This window comes from Carassius gibelio, chromosome B20 (assembly GCF_023724105.1).
Source record: "Carassius gibelio isolate Cgi1373 ecotype wild population from Czech Republic chromosome B20, carGib1.2-hapl.c, whole genome shotgun sequence".
Lineage (NCBI taxonomy): Eukaryota > Metazoa > Chordata > Actinopteri > Cypriniformes > Cyprinidae > Carassius > Carassius gibelio.
Window position 1 is genome coordinate 14,712,310 of NC_068415.1, and position 21,358 is coordinate 14,733,667.

Sequence of the window (21,358 nt, forward strand, 5' to 3'; positions counted from 1 at the left end):
CAAAAGCTTGTTGTATTAATGCAAAGTGGAAAGATCCAAACAAGCAAGGACTACAGTGAGCGCATCATGCCATTATCATATTATGTAAAACGGCCTCTTCAAACACGGTCCTCTGGCAAAGTGGCTTCGCACAGGAAATCATGAACTGAAGGGGAGGTTGAGCACTGTGGTAAATCAATTTCAGGCCCTGACTATTACAGCACAGCTAAATTACATTACAGCTTAGACAGTTTCATGTAGCTGGGAGGGAGTCTTAGCGTGTGGCGAGCAGAGAATTACAGTAACATTAAAAGCGTCAGAAGACTGTACAAACCCTCTGTATTTAGCTCGAGGCTAGTAAGTGTGACAGAATGAGAGGGGTTTGAGGGCTTTGTTAACTAATGGGAGATCTGAATGAAGCGCAAGCATCAACTTCATCCTTCTGCTTTACACTTTGTAAAATAAAACAACTTTTAGGATACAGATATGACTGAATCATTTTCATCTGTCAAGTTTTTTTTTTTTTCTGTCCAGGGTGAATATTTAAAATGTGCAACAGACCAAAGGTGGTACACTGTAAGCTCTTTGGGGTTTTGAGATAGACTTACTTGGATTGGGCGAGGACTCCGATGACCTCAGCGAAGAGGTCAGCGATGATGTGCACATTACCAGTGTTGGGGCCGGAGTACCTGTCAAGCAAACCATCACAATAATAAGTAACAATTCTACACAAAATGAAGAAAATCTTTGTTTGCATTCCATCAATTACAAAGTACATTTAAACTTGTTAAGTCTGGGGTCTGTAACATTTGAATTTTTCTGAAAGAAATGTATACTTTTTTTTTTTCTTTTTTTTTTAGCAAGAATGCATATAAAACAGCGCAAGAAAAAAGTGCAGTTCCATTAAACTTCCTAATCAAGTGTACCCTAGTCTCCACAAAAATGGCACAACTGTTTTGTGATAATTATAAAAGTTCTTGAGGAGCAAATCATTATATTAGAGTGATTTCTGGAGTAATGGAAATAGTTTGATTCAATAAATGCAGCCTTGGTGACCTACCCTAAACTTCTGAAAAACAGCGTATATATATAGAAAATGTTGTAATTATAGGCAGTTTAAATGTTTTTTGCATTTGTCCAGGGGACATCTGCACAATTTGCATAGAAAAGTGTGCGTTTGCGTATACAGACTCACCCCTCTTTGTGTTTAAAGTGCTTGAATGCCAGGTTAAGGACTTCTTGTACTAAGGCGTCTGGCACGGGATGAAGGGGAATCTATGGAAAACATTTCATCAACATCAACTATGATGTAAGGGTCACTGTTTTACTTCAGGCTCCCTCATACAATCTTAGCAAGTCTATGCATGTCAATGCCACAACACACCTATCGCCGACTTCAGAGTCACCACACCTAAGCACGAAACACACAAACCTCACCTGTTTCAAAACTTCCACTGAAACTAGACAAAAAATGAAGTCTATGGCTAAGTCTCTTCGCTCCAGTAGGTAGTCTTTATCCCGGTGCTGTTCATCTCTAAAAAATGATCAAAAGAGCAGTTAGAATACAAGAAAGAATAAAGCACATTTCATCATCTCCAAATAAAAAGTCACAGGAAAGAAGCACATCATGTGCATCTGTTGAAGCTCTTGCTAAAGAAAAGAAAAAGAGAAACAACGATGATGTGCATTTGAGTAAGACGTATATCTGCGTGTCTGCCCACCCTTTGGACTTGGTGCTGGAGCGAGGTCTGTACTCGTACGACTCGTCTTCTGTCCCGCTCTGTCTTCTGTACCAGTCAAACAACGTCCGCAACAGCGAAGGCAAACAGTGTTCTGCTATGGAGCTCATAGAGCTTATTAACTGTAACACACAAACACAGTAACACAGCTCAAAGTAGAAAAAAAAAAAAACTTTCATTAAAAATTACAAACTTTCTCCACCTCTGAAATATTTTATATTATTTTTTCTGTAAAACCTAATGTATAAAAACACTGTGAAGTTGATCGAAGAGAAAGATCTAAACAGAGAACAATACGCAAATGGATGAAAATGGAAATAAAAGGTAAGGGAAGCAAGAGTTTGAGTGCAGTCAGGTATTGATCATTGTTACTGTGAGCGCAGGATGGGTGTAGGATGATCAATCCAGTGGTTACTCAACCTTTCACTGCAGTAACCCAGCACCAAGCTTCTCTCTCTCACACACACACACTGAGATATGGCGGTAGAGTAGAAGTGTGTATATGCTGATGGTATAGTTCACTATGGAGTGATTCAGCAGAGCAGATCTCTCTGCAGTCACAACACGTCACTGACTGAACACGCAGTTCCTGAGAATCGGCACAGGCAAATCCAACAGCCAAATCAGTGTGTGAGAGCTAGCGCTGCGGAAAAAACACTAATGTGCAGAATGAAAAAGTGTGCTTGTTTAAAAAAAAAAAAAAAAAAAAAAAAAAAAAAAAAAACTGGGATCCAAAAGTCTGAGATAATTCATTGAAAATACTTCTAAATTTTTTTTAAATACATTTTTCATTCCATATCATATTATCATAACAATTTGAGCAAAACTGTTCAACATGTCATAATAGTTAGTTTTTGTATTTATTTAACATTTAGTAATTTATTTTTTTGCACTCGAGCTGCATGAACTCCTCACATTTGTGACGAGCATTTACATGCATTCATTCAGCATCAATGTTAACTAAAACGATTCAAAATGGTTTCCATTAACTGAAATAAAGCTAAAATCAGATCTGAAGATTATATGAAAAACTACAACTTAATCTAAGTGTTGGCAACTAACTGAAAATAAGTTGGACTGCAATTATAAGCTTACATAAAGCTACTGAAACTTCAAAGGAAAGCTGAATACCATAATCATTAGTACTATACTATTACTGTGCATAAACCCTGTAACAGTACAGAAATACTAAAACAACACTTTAGCAAATGTGAATGAGGATCCTGATTAACAATCTCTCCAGCATGGTCCGAGATGATCCCAAAAAGCATCTTGGGCTCCAGTGAAAGAAAGAACATCTGACCCTCTGTACAAATGGACTCATTTCACTAATTATCTAGAATCTGAAATAAATCTTATTCAGTTAACATAATAATGTTTATATGTTTAAAAATGCTTCAAAGTCCAAGAACGTTGAAACAACAACAAAAAAGTCCTGTTTATTTAAAAAAAAAATATATCCAGGTTTTAAATTAGATTTTGATTCCCAGACTTTTAGACCCTGCTGTGTATGCGTCCTGCATCAGGTGAGTGAGTGTGTGTGTGTGTGTGTGTGTGTGGGACAGGATGATGTATGTGGTTGAGGAGAGTTATGTAACTGCTCTCTCGGCCCTCATGGCACTTGGCAGACACACTCCAACACCCTGAACTGATATATTCTCGCACACACACACACGCACCAGCAGCCTGTGCTGAACTATTGCTGCGGATGACACTGCGATTCTGCTCTTGGCAACGTCCAGAGCGCACAAACACGCACCAAAACTCTGCTAACTCTAAAGTATAGAGACACACAGACACATATTGCTGTGATTTTCTGCATACAGAGCACATTCTCACTGGCTCATTCTTTCTCACACACACGGGCCTAATGGCACTGACTGGATCCGTAGCAGGATGATGTGTCATTTGTTCTGCATTTTGCTAAACAAAGCACTTTGCTGCAGCTCTGCTGTTAAAAGTTCTGCGTGAATCAGAAATGAGTGATGGAGAGTGAGAGAAAGAGAGGACAGGATAGCAAAGTGATATGCTACACACATTTATAATTATTAAATAATGAAATGAGACACACATCCTAACCTGATCAAATTGTGCATCTTCTCCTCTTTGCAGTGAGCGGGAAAGGAGCTTCTCCTGAAAGAACAAAGATACAAACAGTACAGTGTAAATTAATAAATGATAGATGGATCGTCAAAAACGGTTTAACAGCAAAAAGTAGGGATGTACTGATATTGAAAGTTATGATACTTATTTATTAAGATTTAAAGATGGACTTAAAAGTCAATAGTTTTGTTGAAAGTGTTGTTTTTTCCCAGGATTCATTGATGAATACGGAGTTAAAAAAAGCAGCATTTATTAAAAATGAAAATCTTCTGGAACATTACAAATGTCTCTCTCTGTCACTTAATCAATTTGCTAAATTTTTACTAAACAAAAATTAATTTATAAAAATTATCTTACTAACCCCAAACAAAGATAATATTATATAATTTCATTATAGATCATACAACTTTGACAGTGATTTGTAATGCATTCTTTCATTTATAAATGTTCATGTATCCAGTAAATACACTATTAAATATATACTTTGTTATAATTCATTTTCATCTGAACAAAAAGCAGTTAAGTGAAATAATGATCAAATTGAGAATGACTTTGTTTCAATAATGTGAAATGATACCTCAACGTGAGTCATTTGAGTGATGAATTGCCCCAGTTTTTAGACATACATTTCAGGCCCTGAGAAACTGAATCTACCTTCAGTCCATTTTCAGTCGTTTTGTAGTTATCGCAGACTGTAAAAGGACTCGAGCAATCCTGGTTAATGGCATTTGAATGCTCTGTTATCGGGTTTGCATTTGAACAAACACTTTACTATGAGGGAAAAGTTCAAAGTCAGAGAGCTGAATGTCAGTGTTTTCTAAAGCAGCTCCTCTTGATGCAGTCATTACCAGTTTAAACTCTTGCTGAGTAAACTGAGCGAGAGCTCAATCTACCACTGAGTAAACACACAAGGAGAGAGAGGAGGGAACGCAGAGAGGAAGCGTTTAAGGACAAGTCTGGAGAGAGAGAGAATGTGTGTATTTCAGCACGAGGGGCTCTAAGAAGAATCCAACAGAACAGCATTCCAAGAATCCAAACCCCTGCTTCTGTTTCCGGGAATACATGGGGAAGTGTGTGTGTGTGTTCTGTTCAGCCACAACCTTTAAAAATGCACACAACTGCCTCTCTTTTTAACAAAATAAACCAACATGGTCTCAAAGCACAACTACTGACCTTTCACCTCAATCTCTGAGGTTTCACCAGGAGTCTGCAAACTTTTGGACATGAAGTGCCATTTTACTGTCATATTAACACCATACACTACTGTTCAGATGTTTGGGGTCGATAATATTTTTTAATAAACTCTTGTGTCCACCAAGTTTGCATTTATTTGATCACAAATACAGTAAAATCTGTAACATTGTGAAATATCAAAATTTAAAACAACGTTTTACTTAAAATGTAATTTATTGATGGCAAAGCTGAGTTTTCAGCATCATTATTCTAGACTTCAGTGTCACACGATCCTTCAGAAATCTGCTCAAGAAAAACAAAGATATATTTTTTTGTGACTTTCTGATTAATAGAGAGGTTTAAAGAACATCTTTTAATTGATACAGAAATCTTTTTACATTTTAAATGAATTTAATGTAACTTTTTTAATAAAATTAATGCATACTTCTGGAATAAAATAATTAAGAATATATATTATTATAAATGCAATATGATCTATTTATATAACCAGAGTTCAAATGTAAAGGTTTTTGTTTCTGCATGAATGTTTTTGTTTTTTTACTAGCCCTGATAACATTTTCATTGGACCCACCACAATTAATATAACTATATATTTTTGGGCAACACTCACCAGTGGTTCAGCCATGACCACCTCGATCTTCTTCTCGGCGAGCACAGCAAACTCTGCGAAGAGGCTCTTGATGACAAACTCCCCGGGCTTGAGCTCGGGGTCGATGGTGATGCTGGACATGGTGGCGGGGTGGATGCTACGCTTCTCCCAGCTGGCCGGGGCTGAGGGGGATGTTCCTCGCCTACTCGCACTGCTGTTGCTTACAGGGACTGAGGCTGTCAAGAAAGAGAGACAGTTATGTAGCATTACAAAGCTTTCTGAATGCACAATAAAAAGGTTATGAAGTGCTCAAGCAGAAAAGACAAAATGTAAATCTACTGGCATTAAAAGACTAAGTAGTTACATGTTCATTAATGAATGAAAGACCGTGTGCATCAGAATATGATCAGATCAAGTTGCTGATAATTATATTGTGAAGAGCCATCTCAAAAGAAAAAGCACACAACCATTGAAATGTAAATTAATTTGCAAATATAGCAACCCAGAACTGATGTTTCACCCTAAACCACATCCCTAGTACAATACATGCCTCCCCAATGCCAGCTAAACATCGCTGGACGTTGCTATGTTGGACCACTCAAAAAATAAAGCTGTGACTCTGCGGCACTATTAGAAAATAGTAATAGATTTTAGACTTTAGACTGGCTTACGTATATGTGTCTCAGCACATTAAAAGTCAATGTGCTGTCAAAAAAATGCTATTTATTTTGTGAACACATTTCCTTAAATTGACTGACGGCTTCAGTATTTTAAAAAGGCCAAAAACCAACACACAAACACTCATGTTGGGTTTTTGTGTTTTATGAGAACAGTCTATACCCGTAATGATTTTTTACTTAAAAATGTTATATTTTATCCCCTACCCCTAAACCTAACCCATGCAGAAATGCAAAAAATAATAAAAATCTTCATCACTATTATTCTGATCAATAGAGAATGTTTAACACACTTACTCATCAGCTTCGATAATATTGTGCATTTATTAAACTTAACAACAACAAAAGTTTTCAATGAATTTTAAATAGAATTTAATTGAAAAACACACAAAAAAGATAAATACAATTAAATATTAACTAAAATAAATATACAATACATAAGTATTAAACCTAAATAAAACAAATAAAAAAAATGACAAAAAAAATATATATTTAAAAGATTAAATGCTTAGTCCTAAGTATTCTGCCATTCTAAAGCATTCAAATGTACTTTAAGTACATAAGTGCACTGACGACCTGCTTTTCTGGAGCACAGATAAAGACTGCATGTGTGGATTAAGGCACAGCCCACATTTTTCAAGATAGACATGAATGCAGAAAGACTGGAAAAACTGTGTGTGTGTGTGTGTGTCACATGTCAACTCCGCTCAGGAAATCCCTGCCCTAGTCTCCCACAGGTTGCTGAAGAAACCGTGATGAGGCGAGAGAATTTCAAACAATAATAGGAGGATGAACAAAAAAAATCCTTGTGAAATTGAATGAGTTTTTCAGAGGAGAAAGCAGGGTCACACCTAGCAACTCCCACATCTCCCACAATAATAAAACAAAAACATACACACACTCAGAGGACGAGAGAGAGAGAGACACACGCAAGACTCCGGCCCCAAAGCTGTTTGCATGTTTGTTTGTCTATATACAAACACTCACTCTTTGTTTCCTGTTTAGCAACACCTCCCCATCCCTATGATGTCACAGTTTTCATTGGCCGGTAGTGTTAAAGGGTCCCCAGGCCCAAGTCTGATTGGCCGACAGGCATTCTAACATTGTTTGTACTTTTCCACTCAGTGATGCAGAAAGGATGAGCAAAAGAAGTGAGTAGGAAAAATGCAAGTCTCTCTCTGTTCATCTTTCTCTTCATTCCTCTGGTGGATGTGCGGGATAATTTGTGACACACTGGGCTGCACTGCTGACCTCATAGCACACATTCGTTCCTCAGTGTGTGGCAGACAGTCACATGGAATGGAGTCACACACAGGGACCATTAATGCAGAGTCTGTTTGTTGTTCGCTAGGACATTCTGATACTCTGAGCTACATAAGACATGATTCCCTGGATGCATGTGAACTCACACAGCTGAGCACTCCCACTTCCTGCAAACACTGTCAGAAACGCCATTCAGACAAGATTAAAGAATGTGCCTAAAATAATTTGAGTCACACTTTGACACATCTTGTCATTTTTTGATTAAAAATCTTTTTAGCGTTTCAACTCAATTCAATCATAAATACTTAGGATGCAAACATGAATGAGTTCAATTGATTCACTGAAAATAACCATCTCAAAATGAGCCACCTTCCATCAATTTAACACTGACATGCCCCCTGAGGGTTAAGTGTCATTTGTGATTACTAGATTCCGATTTTTTTAAATCAGTTTATTATTTCAGACCAATTGAATTAATGAATCATTAAGATTGATTTTTGGTTAAACAGATTCTTCTTCTTTATACTACATTAATTTGTGATTTCTAGACAGGGATTTTTGCAAATTAATTTCATAATGTCTGACCAATTCAATAGATGCATTATTAAGAAAATAAATGGACTTTAAAGGCAGTTTGCTCAAGATCAATATGTAGCAGACAAAATATTTTTGATCAAAGGAACATTTGAAAATGTCCATTTACATTACTCAATATTGTTTTTTTTTGTTTGTTTGTTTTTTTTACTATTAAAACTCTTTGACAAATAATTTCCCTTTTTAAACATAGGATCTTGTGATTTCGTTAGCTGAAAAACAGTAGGTAATTTAATCCAAATTATTTAAAAAGAAAAACAGACGATTTGGAATTAACTTAGTATGTCTCTGGGAGTCGCATGTCTGCAGAACTCAAATTTACATAAAACCCTCAGAGAAACTAGTCCCATCAAAATAGGGCTTTAATTGGGTAAGTGAGATGCAAACAGTCACACACACACAGGCTATGATTTCCAGGACCGAGACATGTGGATGCGGTCTGTCCAACAGAGAGCAGGCCGATCTCACACAGAGATCAAATAACCTCAGTGACATCATCATCTACATTATACTCAGCTAGCTGAAGCCCTACACAGACAGAGGTGATCACTGCTCTAAATCACAGCAGTGTGTGATGACGTGCCTGACGCAGTTTAGGTACCAAAGACTGCTCTCAGGAATGAAAAGTTGATCTTCTCATAAAAGTTTATCAAGTGAGGCCAGAACAACCTGCATGCCACATATACACAAGACTGTTATCCATCATTTTTCGCTCCAAATTGTGAAAATAAAATTCTCTAAGTGACTAAACAATATTCTGCACTCTACCAAACCAAATCAATCTAAAATACAAGAAACAAGTATGCAAACACAGGAAAATAAATGCTCGTCTGATGCATTGCGCTGTATATATTTAAGCAGCATTCTTGCACTAATGTGGCCATAATCAAACCTGAACACTCAGCAGGGCACAAAAGATCCCTTTAAATATCTGCCTTCAAATGTTATTAAACTAGATGTGTTATGAATCAGGTATTTAGCTAAAAACTGGTAAATAAACTGAACACGCTTAAGCAGTCGGCAAAACTGCTAAGCCACCTATTTAAGATCACTGACATTTTAATAGAATTGTCACTTTTGTTGGTGATCATAAAAGCAGCCATTACAGTCCCCTCATTAACCATAGGAAAATTAAAAAAATAACAATGCATTAATATAGCCACACAAAAACAATATGTCTGAAAGAACAAAGTATGTTTTCTAGTAATAATCACTGGATGTAATCATTTATACATGCCCAAACTACTCTCCACTGGAAATTAATGACTTCTCTAAATTTTCTCAGAATTTTCTGTGGTGGGTTTACTCCTGCTTCATGCATGGTGGAGTTCAAAGGTGCTATGTTTGTGTATTTGAAAGAGGGAGAAATGAATCTGCTTAAGGTTCTAATAAAGTGATAACATTATTTCTGCAGTGTCTCAACATGCCCAGATTCCTCCGATCTCTCTGATCTAGTCTCTCTGCAGACCTTCAGATAGTTTCAACAGAATTCCTCTGCAGCTTTCTCATTTATGTAGCTCTTATTTGGAGACATAAAGTTATGTCTTTGGCCTGACTTCTAAGCAGAGACTGGCAATGGGAAGAGTGGAAAAGTCCACTGGTTCAATTGGATGTCGCCAGCTCTTGAAATTAAGCCTCGCTTCTCATTGTTTGAACAGAGAGGCCCCAACGCACGGGAAATGTCACCAACGCACAAGACTGGAGGGAGTGAGAGCAAGAGAGACTTGCTGTTGCATGCCAACTCCAAGTGACATTTCTCCAATGGTGCTAGACATTTCTAGTTGTTGATGTACTTAACCCAAGTCAACAGTGACTAGGAGCTGTGAGGTGAAAACATCTCACCAAACATGATGAACCCCAAAAACAGAGGATGTTAATGCTAATGGAAAGCACAACCATAGCAGTTTCAGAAAGTGCTTAAAAGTAGTGTTTTTTTTTTTTGGATATGAAATGCAACATTTTTCTTTAACTGCAGCTGGACCTGCAGCACATGACTCCTGCTCACTGACACAGTGAAATAATCCACAAAAACCCAGAATCTACTTCCGGAAATGAATCAGCTGCATTTTAAAAAGCACAAGCTCACAAAGAGGATGGATTGCTCAAGCATCTATGTGAGATGCACAGTGGAAAACTGGGATAAAACGAATCACACTACGCTGAGAACTGCATGGTAATAACAGATGCAAAACGGTCTAATTTCACAGATCCAAAAATAAATAAATAAATGAAAATCATTGTTCATAATGCATGCAAAGTGGCAAAACTGTAAGTCTAACCTGAATAACAAAATAAAATGAAATTGTTTTAAAAAATATATAACTAATGTGAACGCATGAATTATTACATTTAATTCCAAAAAAACACAATCACAGACTCACAATCTCAAGACGACGACTTCAGCACAGTCCTAAAAAAATAGGTACAAAAACAAAGTATATTCCTAAGAAATACATTATGTGCCAATGTGTGTGTGTGTGTCTACATCACAAAGTATGCATGTATGATTACGATCCTATTCCTCTTTTTCTCCATTGGGACTGCTAATGTTTCCTTTCATTGATCGGATTCTTCCCTGGCTCTTCCACCATTATCCTACACGCCACTTCCTTTGCTGCCTCACGTGAAACTCAAGACCTTCAAAGAGGACATCAGACGAAGGGAGGACAGAACAAGGTGGAGAACCTGGTGATGAGCAGAAGACGATGACAGAGGCACACTGCAGAACACCGAGTCAGCAGTCGCACACAAACACACACACCCTTACTGTTCAGAAGTGCCTATAGACCCGAGAGAGAGTGTGTGAATGGTGTTTTGAACACATGGTACAAGTGGTACAGCTCAAGTTATGAGCTGATAAAGATCAAAACATGTCACTGACACTGTGAAATGTTTGTTGACCTGTCCATTAGGTCAAGTGTGTGCTCTACTCACACTATGCAACCCATAACTAAAGCAACATTGGCCAACATCGAGTTAAACTAATCTGCGCCTATGCAGAGGAGAGGGTGTGTATGCAGGCCTGTCGCAGCCAGCACATTTTAGGAACCATCATGCACTGTCCTGGACTATATATGCAAAAAAGCTGGACATTTTATCTTAAAGCACATGATGTATTCATCAGAGTGTGTTACTCACAGTTCCCACTCCAGGACTTGAGCAGAGACTTGATGCTGATCTCAAAGAACACAGAATCCGGCAGACTCAGCATGACGCCACCAGAGGACTGTGGGTAAAAAGAAGGCACTGGTTTCTCCAGCCAGTCCTGCTGGCTCTGTGCTCCAAACGTCCGTCGCACTCACCCACGCATCCCGTCTCGCCCGCAGGCAGGCAAAGTTTCAGCCTCTGCCCGGGAGTGTGAAGAAGCGCATGCTGCTGAACGCACACTGACACACACGTGTGCTCGTCCACACGCAGATCAGCTGCGGGGCTCTGAGAAGCCCATAAGGATCCAACAGAGTGGAAGCACCTCAAGCAAGACGAATTGCGACTAGAGAATCAACAAAAACAAGACTATGTTGTTTCCTCAGACTGCTTGTGGGAGTATCATCCGCTCCATCCAGCCTGGAATGCCGCACAGTGAAACTTTGTTCTGGGAATGTGTGAGTGTCTGAGTGAACGAGGGAATGGTGAGGATGGACTCCCAGCAGAGAGTAGCAACGCTCCCTCGCTCACGTAACTCTTCCTGTCCACGATGGGTCCTAGAGCTCAGAAGATAAACAGTCGCTCTCATTCACTGCGTATGGTTTAACAGCACTGGCGCTGGCTCTCTCTCTCTCCCATCACCCTCCCTCTCTCTTGCTCTCACTCTGTGAAGAGAGCGTTTGTTTCAATGGCAGAATAGAAGGAGGGGAGGCTGATGTCATCAGCACGCTGCTAGCCCTCTCTGGTTTCACTCCAGCGCTTCAAATACATGTCATTACGACTACCGCCTTGCTCTTTCTCACTTTCCCCTCTCTTTCTTTATCCTTTTCTTTTGGAGGCTTGTGAAAACGCACACTTCCTGTACCAACACTGATGTGTCACCAGCAACTGCAGTAAAGTCAGAGAGGGAGGGACAGAGAGAGAGAGAGAGAGAGAAATGGAATCTAGAGGAGGTGTGTGAGAAAGTGGTGATGTAAGTATTATTAGCTCAAATGGTACAGTTGAAAAGAGTATATGTAAGAATACTGAAGGAAACAAGGCATGTCCAATGTCAATTACAGTCCACCAAACCCCAAAAACAAATAAATTATTCGAATATCTATCTACACAGCTCACTTTTTACTTTAAATAATTAAACAATGTTGTGGCCCCATGAAAATGTAATTTGATAAATTGCTAATTAATAAAATAAATTGCTATTTTATTTATATAAATTGCATAGTGTCATTAGCTTATTTTAATGTCACATTTGTTTTAATCAGTTATTAGCTTTAACTCGCAAACCCCCATTTAGGAATCTTGCTTTAGCGCATTCCTTCATTCACAAAATGACTGGGCAGCTGCTGTAAGTTTTATATCCAGACTACATATCTATGTTTGTTCCATACCAAAGTGGAAACTGTTCGTCTAAAAATACTGAAATTTTCCCCTAGGTTCAAAACGTATAAATTACGCAGGAGGGTAACTGTTCGGAAAAGTTGTATCCCTGCAATTTACATTGACGCACTGACATCCACACACAGCTGGAGTGAATGATGCTTGACCTATGAGGTAACCGATGCCCTGCTTGCAGAAGAGGGTGCAGCAGCCCGGGTCTATTAATTGAAGAATGAGAGAGCAATCTTGTGAGATCAGAGAGAAGGAGCTGAATCACACCCTAATCTGACATATCATGTAAAACAAATATCTTAAGCGAAGCATACTTTTACAATGATATATCTGACTGCTTTGTTTTTTCAATGCTTCCCAAGCTGGGCAATATACTGGATTCTCACAATATACCAGTAAAAATTATGTAGCACTATGAATATCACAAAGCTGTAATTACTTTTTTATAGGGCCATTTTAGTCTAATTTAATTTTGATTACATCTCTCGCCCCTGTGTTAAGACTTCAACGGTTTCAACCATCAATTCAAAACACAACAGATTCAACAATTGAAAAAAAATATATGAAAAACCTAAAAATATCTCCATGTTTCAGATCAAAAGTCTAATGCTGGTTTTACATATTATTATTCAAATGTTTTTGTGCAAAATAAGTAGAAGTAAATAATGCTGTTTATTGTTATATTGGTGGATATAAAAGAAAATGATAAATGAAATATCCATCTTCTTTGGGAAAACAGCAGGGCTCTCATTTCTTTAACTGAAAACTAATGTTAGACCTTACTTTATTTGTAGCTTTGTTATATTTTATCTGTGCTTGAAATGTTTATTTGTTCTTATTACTGATGGTTCACTTGCTTTTAATAATGTTTGACCTTATATTAAATGCTACTAATTTTTGCTGTGGTATTGAAAAGGTAATAATTATATATAATATATACACACACACACACACACACACACATATACATACATATATATACATACATATACATATATATATATATATATATATATATATATATATATATATATATATATATATAAAAATATGACCTGTGGCTCTAAATCTTTAATATGATTCCAAGCCATGAGTTTTGTGATCTGCTGCACTCCTACTCACTTGATATTTGAAGTAGAGATGTAATGTTTCATCGTTTAAATTAGTTTCTTTAAATGGCATTATGACCAGTACTTAGTTTGATCCCGCTCGATCCTGTTCAGGAAAATGTAATATTTTGAATACACACGTACGTATAAGGTAAGTCAAATTTTATGTACAGTAATGTAACTGGCAACCATAACATTACTGAGAAACGGTTTGCGCTGTGCAGCTGAAATGTAGTGCGGTTTAGTTTCACTTTCGTTTTGTTTGTATTTTGATGTTTCTTCAATTCAACAGGAATGGCAGAGCTTATGAGTTGGACAATGCAGTGGTTGCGCCAGTGCTACTGCTCACAAAAATATATATACACATACACATACCGACATTTAATGTTTGCATATAAGGCATCTATTTATTTTTTAGATCACAATTTGACTCAATTCAAGGATTTCTCCATGAAGAATCAGGTCATCTATAAGCAGAAACTCTGCAACCAGCATTTCCCAGAGCCACTTCTATGACGTGCCATACGGGACAACAGTAAAAAAGAAAAGAAAGAAAAACAGCATGAAGAGATGCTGAACCTGATCCCACATCTATGGAAAAAGACATCTTGCGCTTTTGGCAGAGTTTCAACCGTGATCCAATTATGATACAGCTATATTAAACTGTGCCATCCAATTGTGTTAGAGGTGCTCCGATCACGATCGGCCGATCGTTATGCGTATCTCCTCAGTAAAGCCGGTTTTCTAATCAGCGGTTAATTCCATCAGGTGCGTGATTTCACATAGAGGACCTGTTACTACACAGAGCCGTTGTTAATAGAGAAGATGCGCAAATCACGTTAATTTTCAGCGTTTATTGGCCCATCTTCTCAGTTAACAACGGCTCTGTGTAGTAACAGCTGCTCTATGTGAAATCACACACCTGATGGAATTAACCGCTGATTAGAAAACCGGCTTTACTGACGAGATGCGCATTAATGATCGGCCGATCGTGATCGGAGCACCCCTAAATTGTGTAAAGGTAAATGTAAGGTGGTTGGCGATATCCAGTTAAAAAAAATAACCATCCTCCATCTCCAACGTCCTGTCACCTCTGATCACAAAAACATTAGACCATGACATCATCTGACCAGAGGCTCGAGATGAGATAGAGTGCACACAAACAGATTCCACTGATACCACTCACAATCTCTCTTTCTCTCCCTCCCCCCACCTCTCTTTTTCTATATCCGTCTCCTTCACCCTCTCTCTCAATCACTTGACTCTCCCTCCCTGCTGGAGTTATGCAAAGCGAGAAGGCAGCATTGTAAACAAACACTGGGTATAAAAGGCCTTATTGTGGAGACTGCAGCACAGAGTTTCCACTCATACACAAATATAAACATACGCACATGCACAGACAAACACATTATATGCAGTTACGCTAAAGAATACGCTGAACAGAGCCACTCCAATTGCTGATTGAGTGAGTAAAAGATGCCATGTGATTAGTAAGAAAGCAAAAGACAACAACGACTTAAGAATTCTGGATAGGTCAGATCTCTAGTTTCCATCTCCACACCATCTTAGAACTTCAATTTGTAGTGCTGATAGTCTGATCGGAATGTAACTTTTAAACATTTCTGTGAAAGTGAGCTCACTGTTTATCACATGCACTGATCTGAGAACAGGTGTATGGTGACAGAACATGACAATGCAACGAGAATGTTGCAATACATTTAAGGATTTAACTATTTCCTAATAATACTGTTTTTGTCCCTCTGCATTGACAAAGGAGTGCATCTTAGCACTTTTATGTAAGTTAGGTTTGCTAACTGGCTCTTCCCACATGCACCACACCCAGTAAAATAAGTCAGTTCACATGATGGCCAAAGACTGCCATCTCTCTCTCAAATACACAGTTTAGGTTAAACAGTAGGATCCTGCTCAACACAGCAGCAATGCTTTTCTATTGTCAGCAGGGTGTGACTTTCACAAACTACTTTAATATACCGCAAATCATGCAGAGTCAAATCCAACTCTAGGTTAATTAGATCAGATTCTGAGCAAGATTTAAACATACCAATTCAAACTTAACCCCAGGTTTACAGTAACTAAACCAGATTCTGAACTCAAACTCTATCTCAGGTGTACAATGACTAAATCAGATTCTGATCCAGATAAGAAACACAAACTCGATCCCATCCAGTATATAAACCAGATTCTGATCCAGATCAAAAGTAAGTCGTCCAGAGCAGTGTTTTTTATTCAATGTATGTCCATCTGTTGAGAAGACGCGCTCCGACTGCACTGATGTCCCAGAGACACTCAGGTACAGCTGCGCAAGGTGGGGGTATTACTGGTCGCTGTCAGCTTGCAATGGTCCTTTTCATAACTCAGAATCCTTTGTAACTAGATGCGCGAATGAGGCGAATTCGCATCTACCGCGCCGCGAGACCTCCAGATGCGCGTAAACGCATCTTTACATTGACTTAACATTGAAATCATTCGCGCCAAACGCTCTATTCGCGTTTGGTGTGAACGCAGCATAAGAGGTCGCTTTCAACGTCACTGGGTTATTATAGGCGCGTAACATAGCCTACTACTACTAAAATTAAACAAACATTTTTAAGGAATAATAACAAAATGTCTTCCCCTTTGTTTGCTTAATTGTAAATAATTAAAAGATAAATGAAATAAATGTTTTAAGTCTTCATTTGATAACCAGAAAATTGTGAAATTTCACAGAATTTTTAATTTACACAGAATTTCTGAGGGAAAAAAATCATAAGGCTACATTAATTAATAAATTAAGTTGTTTTATGCATTCAAATAATTAGACATTAGACATCTCATAGGGCCCTAAACATAATTTTTGTTAAACTTTTAATAAAATGATGTGAAAATGTATACGTTTCACGATTTTAATTCTTTTTCGACCGCATCACATTTAACATTGCAGTTTTACAAGTTCACTTTTTTTTTTTTATCACTGTCCATATAGGCAAATATTCTGATCCAGATCAATAAAAAACATTAAATCAAACCCAAGCTTAGACAGTATCTAAACCAAATTAAAATCCAGATCAGCACATTTATCCTCATTCAAATCTAATGCAGCAAACAGATGGAAAGAAGACACAGGCACTTGGTTCAGAGATCAGATGCTGATGTTTCAGAAGACAGACTGTAAGTGCTTTTGGACAGTGAGGAGGGCATACACTGATGAACAGACGGTCTGTGAAGGCCTTTCACTCCCATGAGACCACAGTGAAAGTGCATTTCCTGTACTGTACATTATAGCACCAAGTATTGGGAAAAAGGGCAGACAAAAAAAGGAATAAGGCAGACAAATGGTGAATGATGAAGAAGAAAAAGAAGGAGAGGGACAGGGAGAAAGAGAGACTGATCAATACAAACAGTCTGAGGTTGTACTATTTGCTCAAGTTTTTACCAGACAGAGTAAAGCATGTTTCCTTGTGTGAAACTTCATCTCCCATGATCCAAAGTCCAGACAACAGCTGTGCAGAGAAGCTATAGCACAAACTTGGAACTTATTGCCCTCTAATAAACATCTGAGACAGTCTATTTTAAGGATCTTAACAAGTTTAATTTACTAGAGGACAAACGATTACCTGTAAAAAAGCAAACAGTACAAATCCTGAATGGAATCATCCAAGGTTTAGATGTTTGAATCAAAGTTCATCTTATGTGTAATGCCACCTATGAATATAAATTATGCTAACTAAATGTTCATGAATTTAAGGTGTGCATTTGAGTAATGTACCTAGACAATAGACACTGCATTTAATTTTACAAAAATGAAAAGGAGGCTGTATGGTACAAACACAGTCAATTGTACCAGTGTGTTATATTGTTGATGCAAAGTGTTATTTTTTGGTCAAAACATCCATCAAGCCTGTGATTACCTAATCTGATTTGGCCACAAGACTACATTGTTTCCAGTAATGTTGGAAGCCAAGTGTTGATGAATTAGCATGAACCACTTGGTGTTCAGGAGTCTGTCCCACACTAAAACATTTCAGCTGAATCACAACACCGTATCAGCAGCAGTGCAAGCTAGAGACTGCAGGACACTGTATACCTTGCCAGGAACAAGCGCACCTGTCAGCACCAAAGCAACAAACACACTCTGCAGAGAGAGACATTATTGCAAAGTGGTGAAACCCAGTGTGTTGGAGAGAGAGAGAGGGGGACATCGGGCATGCTAGCCGAACATTTCCACTGATCGCACCTCTGAGTCAGCAGAGACACTCACACACATCAGCACCAGATCTCTATGACACCATCCATCCCAAAAAACTGACAAAACACTGCTAAATAAAGTCATGAGAGAGAAGGAAAAGAACAAAGAAACACAGCAGGAAAAGAGGACAAAAGTAAAAATGCAAGACTGGACTATAGACTGTAAAAAAATATTGACGTAGTGTCCGTGACGTCACCCATAGACTCCTCAATAGCGGTTTTGAAGCGCAAAGTGTGCAGAGCAGCATTGTCAGCAGCAGCAATCCACCTGTCACTCAAGTGGCCACGCCCTTAATTATGCAGAACTTTAAGTCTTAATATAATTTAAACGGATGAGTTTAAAATAAATTCACCACCCTCACAGTTGTCATGAAGGGCAAAATTAGCAATATAGACCAAAATCATTTTATGAACCAGGCTGTAAACATGTTTTTTTCTGCTGTAAAGTTGGGCATTTTAACATGGGGAGTCTATGGGACTGACTCCCTTTTGCAGCCAGCCTCAAGCGGCCAGTCGATGAATTGCAGTTTTTGTCACTTCCTTATTGGCTTCACGAGAGAGAGCGCAAGGTTGCCGCTCGGACAGGACAAGAAACTGAACGAAACAAAATAGTACAAACAAATGCAAGAAACAAGTGAAAGAATAAAAGAGAAACACAACAAGTGAGACCAAATGGAAGGGACTGAATATGAATGAGAAAAAGAAAGAAAATGAAAAAAGCAGCAATAGAACAAATGAGTGAAAGGTGGGCAAATAAGCAAAAGGAAAAGTAAACAAATAAACAAACAAATGAGAGCAAAACGAGACGGAAATAAAAGAACAACCAAAATAAAGATGGCAAATAAACACAAGAAATATAAAGATATAGTTAAAGAACAAAGAACAAAAAAGCAGCAATGTGTACCAAAAATGAGACTGAAAGAGTGAATGAATGAACTAAAGCACAACCGAATTAAAGGAATAGTTCACCCAAAAATGAACATTGTGTCACCATTTATTTACTCACCTTCATGTCTTTCCAAACCTGTACCAGTTTCTTTCTTGTGTTGAACTTAATGATATTTTAAGGAATGCTAGTAATCAAACAGTTGACCTCCCCATTGACTTTTACTGCATTTCTTACTATGAAAGTCAATGGGGACAAAAAACTGTTTGGTTCCTCAAAATTCTTCTTTTGTGTTCAACAAAAGAAAGAAACCTAAACAGGTTTGGAATGAAATGAGGGTGAGTAAATTTGAACTATTCCTTTAAAGAGGGAGAACGAACAAAAGAACAATACAAAAATAAATAGTAAAACAAAAAGGAATGAATGGACAAACAATTAAAAAGGAAAGGAAAACATGAAAAAGAATGAGATAATGAAAACAGAATGAAATCAGCAATGAACTAACAAACAAATGCAAAGGAACAAATGAATAAAAGGGAGTGAAAGAGCAAACACGCAAAATGGAGTGCAAGAGCGAAAGAGATGAAGGAGATTAATACAATGCATTGCTGATGACCTGTTTATTTTATAAGCTTTGCCAAATACAGTATTCAACTTTATGAACCGTTTAAAAGTGTGACCTGTTCTTAAATTGCATTTCTGCTCATCCGGTCCTGATTATAAATCACATGCTGCATGACAGAAAACACCACATGCACAAGCACTCATTTTTCCAAGATAAACTTCCATTGCTCTTTAATGAAGTGAAGTCTGATCACATGACTGCTGTAACAGAGAGAGAGAGGGGAGGGGGGGAGGGTGTGGCTGGAGCGCTAGTGTGTCTGTTTGACTGTGATCAGTGGCCCTGGAAAGCCCTTGCGGGGACCAATATTAGACACATAACATACTGCAGACTCGCCATATCCTTCCTCATGTGCATGCAGCAACAAACAGAGCAGAATAAAAAGAATATACACAATAAACTAAAGCACCATCAAAACACCAATAATAGCAATAGCAGCAGCAGCAGCAGCAGCAGAGAACATCAGTTATGTAACACACTGAAGAGGGCAGGTCTATGTGATTGTGTCTGTAATGCTGCCCTCCAGCTGAAGAAACAGGTTGAGCTGGGGATGGGCACTACCCTACCAAAAAAAAAAATGTTCCTGCCAAAATAAATGGCAACACTGACTAATTCAATATCCATTCAGAATCAAATCAAAGCGATTAGCTAGAATATGCCTCTTGAGATTTAAGGTTCAACTACAGGCTAAAATCCAAGAGGTGGTTGATTATTTATAAATCTATCACTAGTTACTGCAAAGGAAAACTGTACTATAATTAAAACAATGAGATACATTTGAGAGACTTTTGAAAGGAACAATGTTTGTGTAACAACTAATTCAAAATCATTAAAGGGGTCATATGATGCAATTTCCATTTTTCCTTTCTCTTTGGAGTGTTACAAGCTGATTGTGCAGAGAAAAGATCCCTGAAGTTGCAAAGACTAAAGTCACAACACCAAAGAGATATTCTTTATCAAAGTTAAGACTCTGCCATGCCCCCTAATATGGCTCATTCAAACACATGTCTACATCACTATGGGGAAATATTTGCGCAAGGCTGCCCAAATGTTAACGCAAAGAAAGAAGGCATGGTTTCAGTAACGCAGTTTGTGTTGAAGCAGCATGTCAGGGAGATGCTGTGTGTATCTCGGTGAAAGCAAAAGCACTTTCTTTGGCCTTCCAAAAGTAGATGCGTTTAGTAATCTTTAAGAATTCTTACAACAGAACAGCAATTTTATGGACATTTTATGGACGACCGTTTGTGAATCTAGGAGAGGAGGTCATTCTGACTTTGCAATGACAATCTTGCGCTTCTGAATCAACTACTGTAATTGCGTTTTATTTTTAATTCAAGCTGCTGACTGTTCAAATGCTGAGTTTTGTGCGTTGTGTTTCTGTGTGTGTGTGTGTGTGTGTGTGTGTGTGTGTGAGTGAGTGAGTGAGTGAGAGAGAGAGAGAGTGAGAGAGTGAGAGAGAGAGAGTGAGAGAGAGAGAGAGAGAGAGAGAGAGAGAGAGAGAGTGAGAGAGAGAGAGGGAGAGAGAGAGAGAGAGAGAGACTTGTGTTCTGCAAACACATACGAGCTTCATCACTGTGTCTGTCATGCCACTCTGTTCCCCTTTCAGGCTTTAACTGATGGTAAAACTAAGGACATTATTAACGGTCTTTACATTTTGAAAGATGAAGCTTGTGATTATGTGATTACATTTCCTCTGAGTGCGTGTGATGAATCGGCAAATCTCAATCCACTGGGTCAGTTGACCAATCAGAGCAGACTGCGATTGTCGGAAGGAGGGACTTTGTAGAAAACTACGTGATTGAGAGAGGCGGGCATAAAGGACCTA

General features: G+C 38.2%; 1 protein-coding gene across 12 annotated transcripts in view; it reads right to left on the bottom strand.

Moving 5' to 3' along the window:
- Positions 1 to 21,358, bottom strand: part of fryl (furry homolog, like) — a 101,743-nt gene that overhangs the window by 46,067 nt on the left and 34,318 nt on the right. For 9 of the 12 annotated variants that reach the window (XM_052586610.1, XM_052586607.1, XM_052586605.1 and 6 more), the window contains 6 exons: positions 5,626 to 5,840; positions 3,798 to 3,851; positions 1,701 to 1,840; positions 1,417 to 1,513; positions 1,175 to 1,254; positions 588 to 668 (listed from right to left, as the gene is read on the bottom strand). In XM_052586610.1, coding sequence (XP_052442570.1) covers positions 588 to 668; positions 1,175 to 1,254; positions 1,417 to 1,513; positions 1,701 to 1,840; positions 3,798 to 3,851; positions 5,626 to 5,745 — 572 coding nt within the window. In that variant the 5' untranslated portion in view covers positions 5,746 to 5,840. Of the gene's footprint in view, positions 1 to 587; positions 669 to 1,174; positions 1,255 to 1,416; positions 1,514 to 1,700; positions 1,841 to 3,797; positions 3,852 to 5,625; positions 5,841 to 11,276; positions 11,810 to 21,358 lie in introns of those variants that run through there. The other 3 variants (XM_052586608.1, XM_052586609.1, XM_052586611.1) reach the window with 3 other exon arrangements.